This window comes from Hipposideros armiger, unplaced genomic scaffold, assembly GCF_001890085.2.
Source record: "Hipposideros armiger isolate ML-2016 unplaced genomic scaffold, ASM189008v1 scaffold_109, whole genome shotgun sequence".
NCBI lineage: Eukaryota > Metazoa > Chordata > Mammalia > Chiroptera > Hipposideridae > Hipposideros > Hipposideros armiger.
In genome coordinates this window covers 819,604-835,653 of record NW_017731459.1, presented here as the reverse complement: position 1 = coordinate 835,653, position 16,050 = coordinate 819,604, and the positions used below count along the sequence as shown (strand labels likewise).

At 37.4% G+C, this 16,050-nt stretch overlaps 1 protein-coding gene across 12 annotated transcripts in view; it reads right to left on the bottom strand.

Annotated features, from left to right (window-relative positions):
• Positions 1 to 16,050, bottom strand: part of LRRFIP2 (LRR binding FLII interacting protein 2) — a 106,889-nt gene that overhangs the window by 59,173 nt on the left and 31,666 nt on the right. For 9 of the 12 annotated variants that reach the window (XM_019647161.1, XM_019647157.1, XM_019647162.1 and 6 more), the window contains exons 3-7: positions 10,353 to 10,439; positions 9,092 to 9,142; positions 4,256 to 4,312; positions 4,122 to 4,166; positions 1,492 to 1,560 (exon numbers count right to left, since the gene is read on the bottom strand). In XM_019647161.1, the coding sequence (XP_019502706.1) occupies positions 1,492 to 1,560; positions 4,122 to 4,166; positions 4,256 to 4,312; positions 9,092 to 9,142; positions 10,353 to 10,439 (309 nt within the window). The remainder of the gene's footprint in view (positions 1 to 1,491; positions 1,561 to 4,121; positions 4,167 to 4,255; positions 4,313 to 9,091; positions 9,143 to 10,352; positions 10,440 to 16,050) is intronic. The other 3 variants (XM_019647169.1, XM_019647167.1, XM_019647164.1) reach the window with 2 other exon arrangements.

The following is a 16,050-nucleotide window of genomic DNA, read 5'->3' as shown; positions in this document are numbered from 1 at the left end:
ATGAAATCAATTGATAATTTCAACCAGCGTTTAAAAAAAATGAAACAAAATATTAGAGTGTATCAGGCACAGTAAGAGCAAATATTATTTCATGAAACTATTCAATAATATATTTTATATATTCATATAACATAAGCACACAGGCACATATCTCCAGGTGTATCCTGGGTCACAGTGTAAAATGTATTTTTTGTTGCAATTTTAAAAAGCTTAAAATATACTAAAAGACCAAATTACATAATCTATTTCTAATAAAACATTAAGAGTTCAAACAGAACAAAGGCCCTCTGTTCATACCCAATGAGATGATCATTTACACAAAATACTGCAGAAACCTCCCAATATATACTTTGATAGTATAAGGCTAACTGGTACAATTTTACCATTGATATAAACTCAGTGAAAATGATATTGTAATAAATACCAAAAAGTATTGGAGCAAAATATCTGCATTTGCATGCTTTTCTTATATTATCCTGAAACTAACAGAAAAGGCAAGCAATAAGAAGTGTTATTATGCATGTAAAAAGATAAATCTTGTTTATATAAAATTTTCTAAAACGTCTAAAGGTATGCATTTGGTAAATGATGTGCAATGGTAAATGTTACTGTATGCTGAGTGACATTCCCTGAAAATAAAGTTCCTTCTCTAAAGAAACTTTTCATTCACTTCTTTTATCAGTTAACAAAATATCTTTTTTGTTTAAAAAAAAAATACCACAAGGGATCAAATATATGGTGATGGAAGGAAAACTGACTCTGGGTGGTAAACACACAATGTGATATATAGATGAGGTATTACAGAATTGTACACCTGAAACCTATATAACTTTACTAACCATTGTCACCCCAATAAACTTGAATTAAAAAGAACAAACCCATAACCTACTCAGTGGGGTTAAAAAACCCCACTACTCAGGCCCCACATTCTAGCATAGAAACTACTCCATCCTCCCAACCAGGTAAGTTCATTGAAGAGAACAGTCATATCTGATTTCTTCTCATCCTCCCTGTAGCACCAATGGCATTTTACAAAGCCACAGGATTCAACAAGCTGAACTGAAATTAGCCTATTTCAATTTTCCCTTTCTAATATATAATGCAGAGTGTTTGAAAAGATTATTGATCTACCTGGTAGGGAAATCCGTAACTTGGACACCCCCAACTGCTATTCGAACAATTGGATAAAAAAGAACTCCCCCCAATAAGTGACAGTTGGTATTTATGTTGTTTAAAAACATAATAATTCATCAAAGGAGGGAGAAAGGAAAAAATTTATCTCCAGCTAAAACATTATTTTTTTCACTCTCAGAGAAATTTGCCTGAAGGTTTTCATTTGGAAATAAAATCAAAAGTACAGCAAACAGGTTGTAAAAACAAAGTTCAGTGTCAGTTTCTCTGAGAACGTATCTGTTACTTAAGCTCCCAGTACTCTGAGAGTCAACAATGCATGCATAATACTAACACTGCACATTTTTCTGGACTACACACCATGATGTCTTTCCTTTGGGGTGTGTTGGCTCTGCTCCAATGTGTCCCAGTTATGTCCTTCGATGGGCTCTTCAACAGAATTAAACAGTGTAGCAGTAAATGACAAAACAAATTGTGAGCATATTAAAACTGAATTTATTAAAATTATATGTAGGCCATTGATCTATAAACAGGAACTAGTATATACTACAGTAAAAATCTCCACCAGTGAGAAATAACGATGTACCCACAATGCCCTGATTCAAGGTCACCTCATTTTCCAATTTTGGGTGTCTTATAGCCTTCTTGTATTTCAGCATAGAAGCCAGTGACTAAGTGTTTGTAAGATGTTTTTTTAAGTAAATTGTTTTTTAAAACAACAAATCGTTTCAATTCTATACCCAGGGCTTTGATTTAATCCTCCCTTCCCCAAACCTACCATTCAGTCTTAAATATTTTTGCTCTTTTTATTTTTATGCAGAATGTCTAAAGCATTGATACCACTTCCAGCCCAAACAGCTTCCAGCAGGCCGCCTTTCAAGACAATAAATAGCACCTAAAAGTTAACTGGACAAAAGCAAAGCTCAAAGTCCCAAGAATGCGGCATGAAAACATAAATACATCTGCTTCACATCCAGGTACTGCTAATGTTCATACATCAAATATGAGGTCCAAAAGTATTAGACTTAAAAGTACGGCTCATAAGTAAACATAAAATTTTAAAAGATAACTGGCAGAGAAATACCAAAATCCCAAAATTACACAGCAAAGCCCAATAAAATTTAGGGAACTGTTTTGGGCAACCGCATTTACTTTTACAGAGAACAAAAGTTGTCTACATATTCAGCTTAATGTAGATGATAAAGTTATTTTTAAAAGAAAATAATCTGATGAAAACAGAACTCCCAATATTATCTAGTTAAAAGAAAAAAAGGAAAAAAACTAATCTCAATTATATTTCTTTTAAACAAAGTTATTAGTGAACTTTCAGACTTAATTCCAGGAAAGTCTAAATATTTAAAATGTGCTGGATGTACACTCACATACAAAAAAGTACTATAGTAAAGTTTTTATTAATATTTAAATTCACACACTGATTTTTTTAAATATTGGGAGCTTTACTCAGTAACAAATTTTCATAAGTATCACAATGAAATAAAATACTGTTAAGAGTTCTAGTCATAGCTTAAATGTATGTAATGATAAATTTTCCATAAAAAGAAAAACAACTCATTGCTTTATAGACAAACTGTGTAACAATTCCTTATTAGTTTACTTACAAATTTCTTTTTTGTTTGTTTGCAGATTTGTTTTATAGGTTCTTGAATTAGGTAGAACTTGGTGTTACCATTAGGTTAAACTAATATACTATAATCAAGTTTCCCTGGGCCACATACAAATTTACAAATAACCAGCTTATAATAATAACTGTGTGAAACTTCATACTATGAACATTATAAAGGAAAGCAAAGGAAAAAGCCATTTTTAAAAGGGAGGGGGAGAGGGGATTATTTTCAAAGCCCTCAAAGACAACTTCCAAGCTTTTGTTGACTAACTCCCTGTATGATTCTTTTCAAAGTATTTAAAGAGAAAAGAATATATCTCCAGGGAGAAGCATGACAAATCGATTGTCTTAAAGTTTTTCTCCAGTAAAATCATTCTGAAGCTGCTGATTAGATTTCTGTAAAGGCTTCTTAATAGTCTTATAAATCTAAACTTTTATAATTAACCAAAATATTTCTGATTCAAAAACTAATTTATTAACTTACTCTAAAAACACAGCAGATTACATTTACCAATAAGAAATATAACCAGAGTAAAGAACTATTTAAGAATATAAACACATCAAGAACTAGTATACCAGAACATACTCAGTTCATTATAGTGCATTTTAATACATTATACAAAATGGAAAGAAAACTAGACTTGGGGTAAAATGAACACATATAGACCTTAACATGAAAGATCATTTTACTGATGAGAAATCTGGATGTAAGGATATATACAATATTATCAATGTGCAAATTAAAAGCATTGCTTTAAAGTTTAAAGCACAATTCTTTAAGAAAAGAGAGATTAGTGTCGGCATAATATGCAAGCCTTTAATGAGCAACTTCTCATTTATCTGGATTTACAATGTATGCTAAAAACCTGAGACATACAACAAACTATTAATCAAAATGTTTGAAGCATGATAATTCCTATAAGTATGAAAAGCAGGGAATTTTTCAAATCATGAGCTCAATTTTTCCATGTGATAGAACTATAATTAATCACCCAAGCCTCAAAATATTTCCCAATTGCTATTTTTAAAAATATGAAAGGAAAAATCTGAAAGAATCATGCTGATGTTATTCTATAAAATCAATCTTATTATTTTGCGATAATTTTCCAAAATCAAAGGTCCTAGAAAAAGAATACATTCACATATGATAGATGAAAATATTCATGATTTCAGAATTGATTTATTTATAGCAATAATTTGAGAGAAAGCATCACTTTCCAATGAAAGGACTTTGCCACTATTTTCCATTTTTTTAAAAAAGGCAAAGGAATATAAGAACACTGTCAGATTGCTTAGGCAATGGTGCTGCAGAAAGCTCAGGCATATAAGCTTTGCTGTTGTGGTATGAACAACTTAAAATACCAACCCTGTGACTGCCAAGACTTCGCAGGGACAATGCATCCTCAATTCCCTAATAAAAATAAAAACAAAAGTTTGTGAGTGACTACTTTAAGTTAACAAGGCAAAGTAATAGAGGCAAGTGGATAGGTTATTACAAACCAGATAAGGACGATGATGACTGGACCGGTGGGAATACTTAGCCCTATCCGAATCTTCCTGGGAAAGGAGAAAGTACAAGGCGAGTTAATACTGAGCAGAGGGTTGTCTACAAGAACTGAGCGAAGCAGTCAGTTAAGAGCACGGCCGCACCTTCCTCACAGCAAGCAGGTGTGGACAATCAGTTTCAAAAGCTGCGTTTGGGGCAGCCACATGCTTCAGGTGAAAAGAAAGAAATAATCTTGGCAATGGTTTTTGTTTTAACAAGTATATGCATGTCTGACCACTTGTAGAATGCAATCTACATATGATGAAGAGAGCTCAATATACCAAGATAAAAAGAAGCAAGTATACTTAACAGAAATTGAGTTCACAACTCAAAGTAGATTTTCATCTATTTTTTCATTGTGAATGTTGGTTTATGCAAGGCAAGAAGGAATGTTTAGTTTATCACAGATGTATTAAGGAGACAGTGTATTGCTTTAACCCTCCGTCGGGCACTACTGATCTCACTGATTCACTGCACACAAAGATGCCGCTATGCAATACATCTTTACTGTACTAAGTCACAAACACGACTGGCGATAGGTTACGGTAGAGGGGGAAGATACAGAAGCAATGAGTCATGAAACTTAAGTTAACTGTTAGATATTTGAAAATTTGTGTGCAATGAATCTGTGAGCGCAGCTGTGCCCGACGGAGGGTTAAAAAATTTTGGGTTATAATTTTCTGCTCATTGAGAAGCATTTCTTTCTTTCACTACTTTATCTGGAAAAGAAAATAACAACTAAATGAAATAGTCCGACTGTGTATTGTTAATATGAAAAAAACCAATTATAATTAGAAGAAATTGGATAAATACTTTAGAGTTGGGAAAGTAATCTCAAGAGTTATGCCTTGGGCTGGCCGAGTGGCGTGTTAGTTAAGAGCTGACTTGGGACGCCAGAGAGCCCCAGTTCGGATCCCACATATGAGGGCCAGTGACACTGCCCTCTACAGCTAAGATGCTGAACAACAGCTCAACCTGGAGCTGGGCTGCCATGAATCGCCGGCGTACGCTGCAGTCCCTGCTGCAGTGAGTTGCCATGGGCTACCGTGTGTAGCCAGCAGCCAGCGTGAGCGGCCAGCAGCCACAGTGAGTGGCCGTCTAGAAGCCGGCAACTGATCTGCCTCGCCTGGGAAGAGCACAATGATGGTGCCAACTTGGGCCAGTGAAGCAATGTCCTCCACAACTAGACTGAAGAACAAAAAAGGACAGCAACTTGTCTGTTCCCCTTCCCCTAATTCCCCAGCGCTGTTCCCATCCCCCAATTCCCCAGTTAAAAAAAAAAAAAAGAGTGTGAGCTCTGAGCAACAAGGTCACTGGTTCAATTCCCGGCCTGAGCTGAGCTGCCAAAAGGAGGCAGGATGGCTCAGCTAAAAAAAAAATAAAAAAATAAAGAGTTATGCCTTATGAACGCTGCTAAGAAAAATGACCACAACCTAACAGTTGACTAAATTAAATGCAATTCTAAACTTTTCCACATTTAGCTATTAGCATTGGAGCATTGAGTCCTGAGTCATGTGAAATCAAATGACTAGTCTCTAGAACCTAATCAACTGAAACAGTAAGAAACTTCTGATCTTTCAGAATCTCAAAGTCCAAAGGGTTAAAGTGATTTGCATTAAGAATCTATACACAGCTGGTCCAACTGGGGTGACAATTGATGACAATAAGGAATCAATACCTGAAACACCCCATGGCCATACAGCATGATCGTTACACAGGTGGAACAAATCGATGTGGCTATGCCTGATGACTCATTTCAAATACGGAAATAGTAATTCAACTGAAACACCACATGTAATGCCTGATTTGGTCACATTCTTTGAGTATAATTCCAAAAAACTCCTGTTTGTCATCTGCTGTGTACATGGATGCACCGGATCAAGTCGGTCCAGAAGTCTACTTATAAGCACCAGTATGATTCAATGAGTCAAAATCCAACAGGGTGTTCTAGTCATTAGGAATTCATCACTGGTTTACATTATTGTTATATAATAGACACATGCAATATGCAAGAAGCCAAGCAAATTTCTTCCCTTTCTTTGACTATCAGGTGATACCACAAAAGTTTTGGGGGCGTGTACTTAAGCAGGTACAGTTTCTTAAGTGGTAACCAGTTCTAGGCTAGTTAGCTTCGTTAGTTTAAAGAGCCTTGTGCTACAAAAGCAGGCTAATTCTACATGCCCCCTCCCTGAGATTTCTCCTTATCTGAAAGAGCAAAGAGCTTCATTTCCCTAGTATTTCTGGAGTAGTATCTAAAATTGCCAATTGGCTTTTCTTGAATTAGCAGTACCAGGACCCAACAGAAAAGAATTCAGCAAACTGTTTTCAGGTTCCAATTACAAGACAGAGTATCCCTCTCTTCCACAGTCAGGAAAACAATACATGCTCATTGTCCTGGGAGAGCTTGTTAGTATAAAGGATCCAAGGCTAAACAAACAGGACAATGCTTAAAAGATGGATGTATACTTGTTTAAGGCTTTCTGGAAAATTATGTTTTGATACACTTAAATTAATGGAACTGAAACATACCCTGTTTTTAAAAGTTCACTTGCAGTGAGAATAAAGTGGTTTTATTTTTTAAAAACCTACAGCCCCGTGAATACCTGACTATCTTCTCTATCAACAAATAATAATACTTAAGTCGAGGCTGAAACCATTCCCTCAGTTTCAAATGAGGAAACTTCAGAAATTACATGTACGCTTTCAGGTCACCAACATGCTACTGATTAAGACACCCAGTTTAAAAAACAGAATTGCTGGCTAAACTAAGACTATTTGTCTGAAGGCCCAGAAAGACTGAGGCCCTTTTCTTGTTGGTCCTTTCCCCACTTGCAGTCCATTAGCAGATGTGGTACTCGCTCATAGCTTCAAATTCCAGCTCTGCCGATGACTGCGTAAGTCTTTATCACCTTATCTATAAAATGGAGTTGGTGGCACCTATTTTATAACGTGAAATAAAAACATATCGGAAGCATAGTAAGTACAGTGCTGACATACGGAACACTAAAAGCTAGCTGCATTCCTGAGCCTGGGACCTTTGCTTTCCCTACTCACATCCCAACCCCCACACAAAAAAAGCATTAAAATTAGGAGAAATTTTTAACATGGGAAGATTCTTCCTTCTAATAATTGACAATCCTACTGTTTGTATATGCATTATTTGTTTTATTATAAACTTATGAGTAATGTATATTTTATACTGTGACCATCACATGCCAACTTCTACAACAGGCTCATAGACAGAAAGTAGCCAGAGAGACAAAAATAAGATAAAAAAGTGAGATGAAATATAAGTTTGAAAAGAGTAAAAGCAAATGTCAGAAGGGATTACAAGTGATCATTAGTTCCATCTTAACCTAAGCCCCACCTTCTCTGCGTGTCCAAGTCCTATCTATCAGTGGGGACTTGCGTCAGTCACCACCTGCATTTTAAGCCTCTAACCCGAATTGCTTCATCTCCCATGAAAACCTATCACACTCACTGCCTGAACCACACACATTTCACAGATATTAAAGTATGTTTATCTTCATGGCCTTTGCATATAGGAATCAGATATTAGACTTTTAATATAGGCTTTTCTCTTTATTTACAGTTTTGGTCTGCTGTTAAGATATTAAAATCTGAGGCAATTTAATTTTAGAACTATAATACATAAATGGAAGAAGAAAACATATTTCAATGGAAAATGTGCAAGCAAAAATGATTTCTTTTATTCATACAATACATTCTTAATGTATCATTAGTAATATTAATCTAGTTACATGCTGAAGACACTTCAAATAAAACTAATTAGGCTAGCTTTAGTAACAAGACAAAGTCCACTCCAAAGTAACAAACACATACATGGGGAGTCCCTTAATTTTAGGTAACCAAACACATTTTTTCTCTCCTATTTAAAATATCACAATGACAAGTATGATAAAGTTTAAATTTTGTAAGTCAATACAGTCATAAATATTTTAATTCTGGTTTTACCTTAAAATGCAGCTATAGAAGGGATTTGCTTATGAAAGTTGCTTGTTTTTTAGCAATTAGACAGTGGTTCTTAACCCTTCAGGGATCACAGAGTCCTTTGAGTATCTGATGATAAAAATACCTGTGGGAACTTCACATAAAAATACACACATACTATATACAAAATTTTGTGCGATATTTTAATCGTGCCCCATCCCCCAAGCCTGTTCATATACCAAATTAAGAATCCCCGCAATAGGAGACAGTGGGGAACTTATCAACACTGAGAAAAAGTTCAAATTTAGGAATGATTCACATTAACTAATATTCTTCACAATTTGCTCTTGTAGCTAACCAATTTGGGAGTGGTGGTAGAAGACTTGAAGAGGAACTGAGTGAAGTGAAAAGATAAGACTAATTTTTAGAGGAGATGAAAGAATGACTTGGATCATCTCTCAACAAAGGTCCTATTGACATAGTTTATTAAAAATAGAGAGAGAGAAAGAAAGAGGGGGAGAGGGAAAGAGGCAAGGAGAGAGGGAAGGGACAAATTTAAGGGTGAGAACAAACCCACAGAAAGAAAAAACATTCATTTACTCAATCTTTCTTGGATGGGAGCATTCCTGAAATGAATGTGAGGCTGTAGACTACAACAGAAAAGGTTGGACTCCAAGTAAACATTTGGTCCACTACAGACAGAAGAGACACTCTCTAATCTTTTAGGTTCAAACATGCCAAATGCTCCTACTTTGAAAACTATTAGTCACTGTTTTACTTCAAGATTGCATTATTTCAGCAACTGATCACAACATGCAGGACAGGCAATCCTGGCCTACCAGCCACTTGTGAATCTGTCCCCACTTCCGATCAAAGGTATGATGAGAATGCTACAAATGCAAAAGTTTCATAAACTGAACAGTTTCCAAATTACTGCATTCTTTGAAAAGTCCTAATCATATACATTTGCCTTGAAGAGCAATGATAATTGACTCAAAGCAACTTACACATTCAAAACACAAAAAATTACTAAGCTAAATATGTTCAATAAGAGGTACAGTACTTTAGAGGGCCATAAATAGAACTTATATTTAATAACTGTCTCCTTATAATTTACTATAATTTTAGGAGTACAAAAGAAAATGCATTGCAACATTTTCATTTCAAGCCAAGAATTGCATTCAATATTTGAAACTATACATGACGTTAAAAAAAAATTACCAACATATCAGCTGTTTTGGGTTCTGTTTTTGAGCTGTGATGATATGGAATCTACATACTTCTCTTTAATTCATTAGCAGAAGATCCACCACCAATATCAAAATAAAGTGTGTAATTCTGCAGGGGTTTTCCCCTTTGTACTGATACGGCATCAGAAATAATTTTTATGGGAATTTTCAGAGCCAGGTCAATGTCAGAAAGAAAGAGTTAAAAAAGAGTATTTGTTTCATTTTCAAGCAGCCTAATTTCTATATACCTATTTAAAAATTTTTGTTTTTGCTCTTCTTTCTGATGATAAAAACATACTGAAATTTATGAACTACAGAAAAGCATAAGAAGAAAATCAAATCAATCATAATCCCACCACAGACAAACCAAAGTAATAAGAGCAACCACTTCTTTCTACACATGGGTGCTAGGTTTTGTAACACAAGATTGGAATCCTACCAGCCTTTCAGTTTCTTTTGCATTTCCTGACACGAATATTTTCCGCCATTATTAAATATGCCTAGAAACTGTAGGTTGAATGATTTCAGTGTTTTACTTGTAGATATCATAATAATTGAAATTCTAGGAGAGTTAGGACTACAGTAAATAACTTTGTCATCTCTAAGCCTACGTTAGCTAATATAAACAAAGCACTTAAAACACTATAACAAAATGTACACGTACATAGAGCCATGTGTTTGCTGTTATCCTTTAAAACAAATATTGCATTTGACTTGCTGACATGAAATGGATTGTTAAAATACATACATCAGGTTATACTAGTCCCAATGTTTCAAAGGGAACCAACCCAGATTTACTTCAGAAGTAAGCTAGCCAAGTATTGATTTTTTTGAGACTGGCATGAAGTTAGGGTTATTCCCCCAAAATTACCTCTTTTTGCTGTCGTTCCAGTTCTCTCATGCGTATATCTCTTGCTTCTGCCCGGGCAGCCCGTTTTGCTGCCAGCCTTGCCTCGGCCTAAAAAGTAATATGAAGATTCAGCTTTATTTAAAAGAGTCACCACTGCCACCCCTACACCAGCTTTGAGGATAAAAAGCAAATGCGACATTACCTTCCACTGGTGACGAGATAATCATCTATCAGCAGTTTGACTAACTTCTTTAGTCAATTCCTATACACTCATTTTTTTTTTCTAGTCCCAGAGGCGCTCCAGGAATTTGGACCCTTAACTGCTTGCCTTGATTTCACATTCAAAACATTTCACACAGTTCACTGCATGTCTCTCTAAACTTGCTTTTTCCAGAATTTCTTTCCCTATCAATTCAATCATATAAATTGGAAACTTCAGAACCAGCCTATATTTTATTTAGGACATTGCCAATATTCAGTCTCCAGTCAATTCTCTGAGTTTCTTTCAAATGCATCTTGGTCTTTTTTTATTCCCACTGTTTCTGCTTGTTTCGGGAACTCTTCATCTCTCTCTCTCTCTCTTTAAATTGAGATATAATTCACATACCATGAAATTCGCCACTTAAACATATACAATTCAATGGGTTTTTAGCATATTCACACGGTTGCACAACTATCACTACTGTTGAATTCTAGGATATTTACATCACCCCAAAGCGAAAGCCCACACCCATTAGTGGTCACTCTTCGTTCCCCACTCCTCCAGGCCCCTGTTAACCACTAATCTACTTCTGTTTCTATGCACGGGCCTCCTCTGGACATTTCATACAAATGGAATCATACAACAGGAACGCTTCCTCTCTTGCTCGAGTACTGCAACTGCCTCCAAATCCATCTACTTGCCTCCAGAATCTGCCCTATAAGTCATCTTCTACCTGGTTACAAGGCTGTCAGTCTGCCTTTCAAAACACACTTCTGATCATGGCATTCTGCTCCGTAAAATTCTCCAGTGGCTCCCCATTACTCTGGTTAAAGCAAAAACTCCGTGGACTAGCACAAAGAGAACAGAAGAGAGAGGAAGAGTGAAAACAGAAACAAGGTGGCTTCCAGTCATATCTCCGCCTTGTTTTCCAGCACTTGCCCAATCGTACCAGTTGCCCAAGGGCCGCCATTCCTGGACCCTACTGTGCTCTACTGAGCCTCTCTTCAGAGACTGTTAGCTTGGCAGGAGGTATTCTCCCTTCTCTCATTCAGCTACAACACTACCTTCTATGAAGATTTCCCCCATTCCCTCTTTCACAGAGTAATACTCTAGGCACATGCCTCTATTATGTCTTTATTACGTTGCATTAAAATTACATGCTTCTGGGCCAGCTGAGTGGCGCAATGGTTAAGAACTGGCTTGGGACGCCAGAGGGCCCCGGTTCGGATCCCACATATGAGGGCCAGTGACACTGCCCTCCACAGCTAAGATGCTGAACAACAGCTCAACCTGGAGCTGGGCTGCCGTGAGTCGTCGGTGATGGCGTAGGCTGCAGCCCCTGTGGCAGTGGGTTGCCATGGGCTACCGTGTGTAGCCAGCAGCCAGCGTGAGCGGCCAGCAGCCTCAGTGAGCGGCCGTCCAGAAGCCGGCGACTGATGTGCCTCGCCTGGGAAGAGCGCAATGATGGTGCCAGCTTGGGCCAGTGAAGCAACGTCCTCCACAATTAGATTGAGAAGCAAGACGACAGCAACTTGTCTGTTCCCCTTCCCCAATTCCTCAGCACTGTTCCCATCCCCCCAATTCCCCAATAAAAAAACCTTAAAAAAATTACATGCTTGTCACCCCACAACATTTATGCTTCAATGTCTGCTAAATAAACAGAAGAGTTTCAGGCCACAGGGCAAAGAATCAAGGAAATGAGACAAGGAAATAGCTTGATGTACCACATGAAACAAAAATCTCTCTGGTTTCTGTCTTGCAGTGCTTTCCTCTGTTCTTGACCACATCCTACTGTGATTTTGATTTCCTCCTCTGATAACTACAGTAGTTGCTTCTTCTCATGTTGTTATATATGTATGTGCCCAAGTCTCATACTAAGAATTGACTCAGCCCATGTTTAAAAGGGCCTACTGCATGTAAGCAATTATACTAGATGCAGAAAATACAGAATAGGATACGACATCTCTGCCTTAACGAAGTTCACAACTTAGTTGAGGGAGGCAGAAACACACTGCTTATAGGGAAGAAAGCATACAGGAGGGATCAATTGGTTTTGCCTGGCAAGGTCACAGCAGGCTTCCAAGGAGAGGAGACAGTTTAATAGTTAACACATATTCAACTACCCCAATTTTGGCAATATCCCAGTCTGCTTAACTGGCCTTTTAGTAGCAAAAACCCTGCAAAGTAACTGCAATCTACTAATGTCAACCTCTGCACACTGACATAACCAGAGTAATTAGTCTTCTCACATGAATTTACACTGGCCTCTATCTTTAAAAAACCTATACCCCACCTACTTTAAAAAACAAAAACAAAAATAAAAAAACCTATGTTCTACCTCCTTTATCCCTCTATAGTGGGCACCATTTTCTTACTAGAGTTTTTATTGGGTTGTTGGAAAAGTCATGACGTATTTGTTCTATGTTTTTCATTGTAAAAATGTGTCATGACTTTTCTGACAACCCAATATTTTACAAAAAAGGATTACAAGGCTAACTTATGCTTCAGCAGATAGCAAATACATTTTTTTAAATTGTAAAGTATAATTTTTCTGGGAAAAATTTTCAAACTTATTTTTTAATTTGAGAAAGCCATAGCAATGTGTAGTAATTTTAATTTCCATGTATATTAGCTTTGTACTTGTAGCCTCTCTTAGAAATTTATCAAAAATGCCAATTTCAGCCTTGTAATACCTGTGGCCCATTCTGCACAATCGACATGGGACTAAAATGGGACTTCCCTCACTAAACTGAAATTATAGATTATTGAAATCTACTCTCTAATAAAACGTCTTTCACAACCAAAGGGAAGGGAACCTGACTGCTGTGTAACAGAAAGAACATGGGCTTCAGAGCCACAAAAACACCCTCCCCTTGTCACTTAGTCAACTTCATCCAAACGCAGATGTTACTTTCCTTGGAGATGGTCTTGAAGGCCAATAAAACAGGCTTAAAAGAGATAAACAGGATTTAAACGACTTTATCTGGTTCTTTGGCTATACCTACCAGATGCCTGAGGAAACACCTATAAGAGTAACAAGGAGCTGATGTGACTCCAATCTAATAGACAAAACATGTGCTCTATACTTATGCTCATGTATTTTTAAACAGACAAATTATAGCTACACAAAGCATGCTTCTTGGAAGTAACGCAAGCATTGTCCCCTCAGAATACAATCGCTGCCACGGATTTAACACCCACCTCACACATATAAAATAAATGGGACATAACACTGAAGGCAAAGATTCAACTGAATTCAAAACAAAGTTGGTTAAAAAATTAAACACAGAATTACCGTTTGATCCAATAATTCCATTTCTGGGTACATACACAAAAGAACTGAAAGCACAGACTCGAATAGATATTTGTACACCCATGTTCATAAGCGGCATTGATATTCATATAGTCAAAAGGTGGAAACAACCCAATGTCAATCAGTGGCTGAATGGATAAACAAAACGTTATATATGTGGACAAAAAAGCAGTGCTATAATAATAAATCATGAATTCCTAACTGGGCAGGTCATGGTGGCCCCAGGCCTATAACTTCTTCAGCGGAAGGTTTTGAAGCCAGCCCTGCCCATTGTTCTTGTGCATCTTGGTGAACACACACCTTTGAAATGCCAGAATGCCCCTCAAAGGCGTGACCACCCTCACGAGGGCACATAATCTTGTTAACTAGCCTGTAATCCAATCCTCACCTTGCTTTCTCCCACCTCCATGTAATCTTCCTTACTCTCCTCCTTAATTTCAATGCATAAAAGAAACTGCAAAACTTATTCTCCAAAGCATTTGAGATCTTGCTCCCTGGCGTATGTCATCAACTTTGCCTCAAATAAACTCCTATAAAAATTCTCTACAGGTTTGGACGTTTTGTATGTCAACATATACATACAATACATATAATACACACAGGCAGTATATTCATTCAGCTTTACATAAGTAAATTTTGACATATCCTACAACATGTAAGAACATGAAAGACGTTATGTTAAGTGAAATAAGCCAGACACAAAAGAACAGATATTGTATGATCCTGCTTATATAAAGTACATAAGAATAGTCAAATACTATGGAAATAGAAAGTACAGGGCCAGCCGAGTGGCTCAGTTGGTTAAGAGCTCGCTCAAGAGTTTGAGCTCTGAGCAACAGCGGTTCGATTCCCAGCTTGAGCTGAGCTGCCGCCGAGCTGCCAACAGGTGGCAGGATGGCTCAGCTTAAAAAAAAAAAAAAAGAAAGTACAACAGCGGTTGCCAGGGGATAGGGGGAGAAGGAAATGGGGAGTTATTACTAAATAGCTATAGAGTTTCAGTACAGGATGATGATAAAGATCTGGAGATGGGCAGTGGTGATGGCTGCACAACAATGTGAATGTGCTTAATGCCACTGAATTGTATACTTAAAGATGATTAAAATGGTAAATTTTGTTATATATAATTTACCACCAAAAAAGTTAGTTAATTTAAAGTTAGCATAAGACATGAAATCAGAAGTATTCAGGAACCTAAATCATTTAAGTACTTGTAGGATCTTTAAGCTGATATAACCCAAACTCTTAAAGTTAATATGAAAATCCAGGAACTAGAAACTCAGGTTCAAAAGTTAAGTCAAGTAGGCAAATCCAGCGGCTGGGGCAACAGGGAGATGTAAAGTGACTGCTAATTGTTATGGAGGTTTTTTTGTGTGCAGACGAAATGTTCTGCAAATAAAAGTGGTGATGGTTGCACATCCTTGTAAATATATTAAACACCAGTGAAATTGTATACTTTAAAAAAATGAATTTTATGGTATGTGAATTATATCTCAATTTAAAATAATTTTAATAGATGATACAGGGTACATAAAAAATACAATGCCTTGGGATGGCCGGGTGGCTCAGCTGGCTAGAGTGTGTGCTCTTAACAACAAGGTTGCCAGTTCAATTCCCACGTGGGATGGTGGGCTGCGCCCCCTGCAACTAGACTGAAAGCAGCGACTGGACTTGGAGCTGAGCTGCGCCCTCCACAACTAAGATTGAAGGACAACGACTTGACTTGGAGCTGATGGGTCCTGGAAAAACACAATCTTCCCCTTCCTCAATTCCCCAACACTGTTCCCTTCCCCTCAATATATAAAACAGAAGAAAAGAAATCTATGATTCCTTACTATGATCTAGTAAGTTTGAAAAGTGTCAGGTTAAACTTTTTCTTTTTCTTTTTCTTTTTTTTTTTTTTTTAAAGATTTTTTTTGGGGAATTGGGGGGATGGGAACAGTGCCGGGGCACTCTGGCATCCCAAGCGAGTTCTTAACCATCGCGCCGCTCGGCCGGCCCTAAACTTTTTCTTAAATCAGTCTTTAATAATATACACTACGAGGGGCCGGCCGAGTGGCGCGATGGTTAAGAACTCGCTTGGGATGCCAGAGGGCCCCGGTTCGGATCCCACATAGGAGGGCCAGTGACACTGCCCTCCACAGCTAAGATGCTGAACAACAGCTCAACCTGGAGCTGGGCTGCCATGAGTCGCCGGCGACGGCATA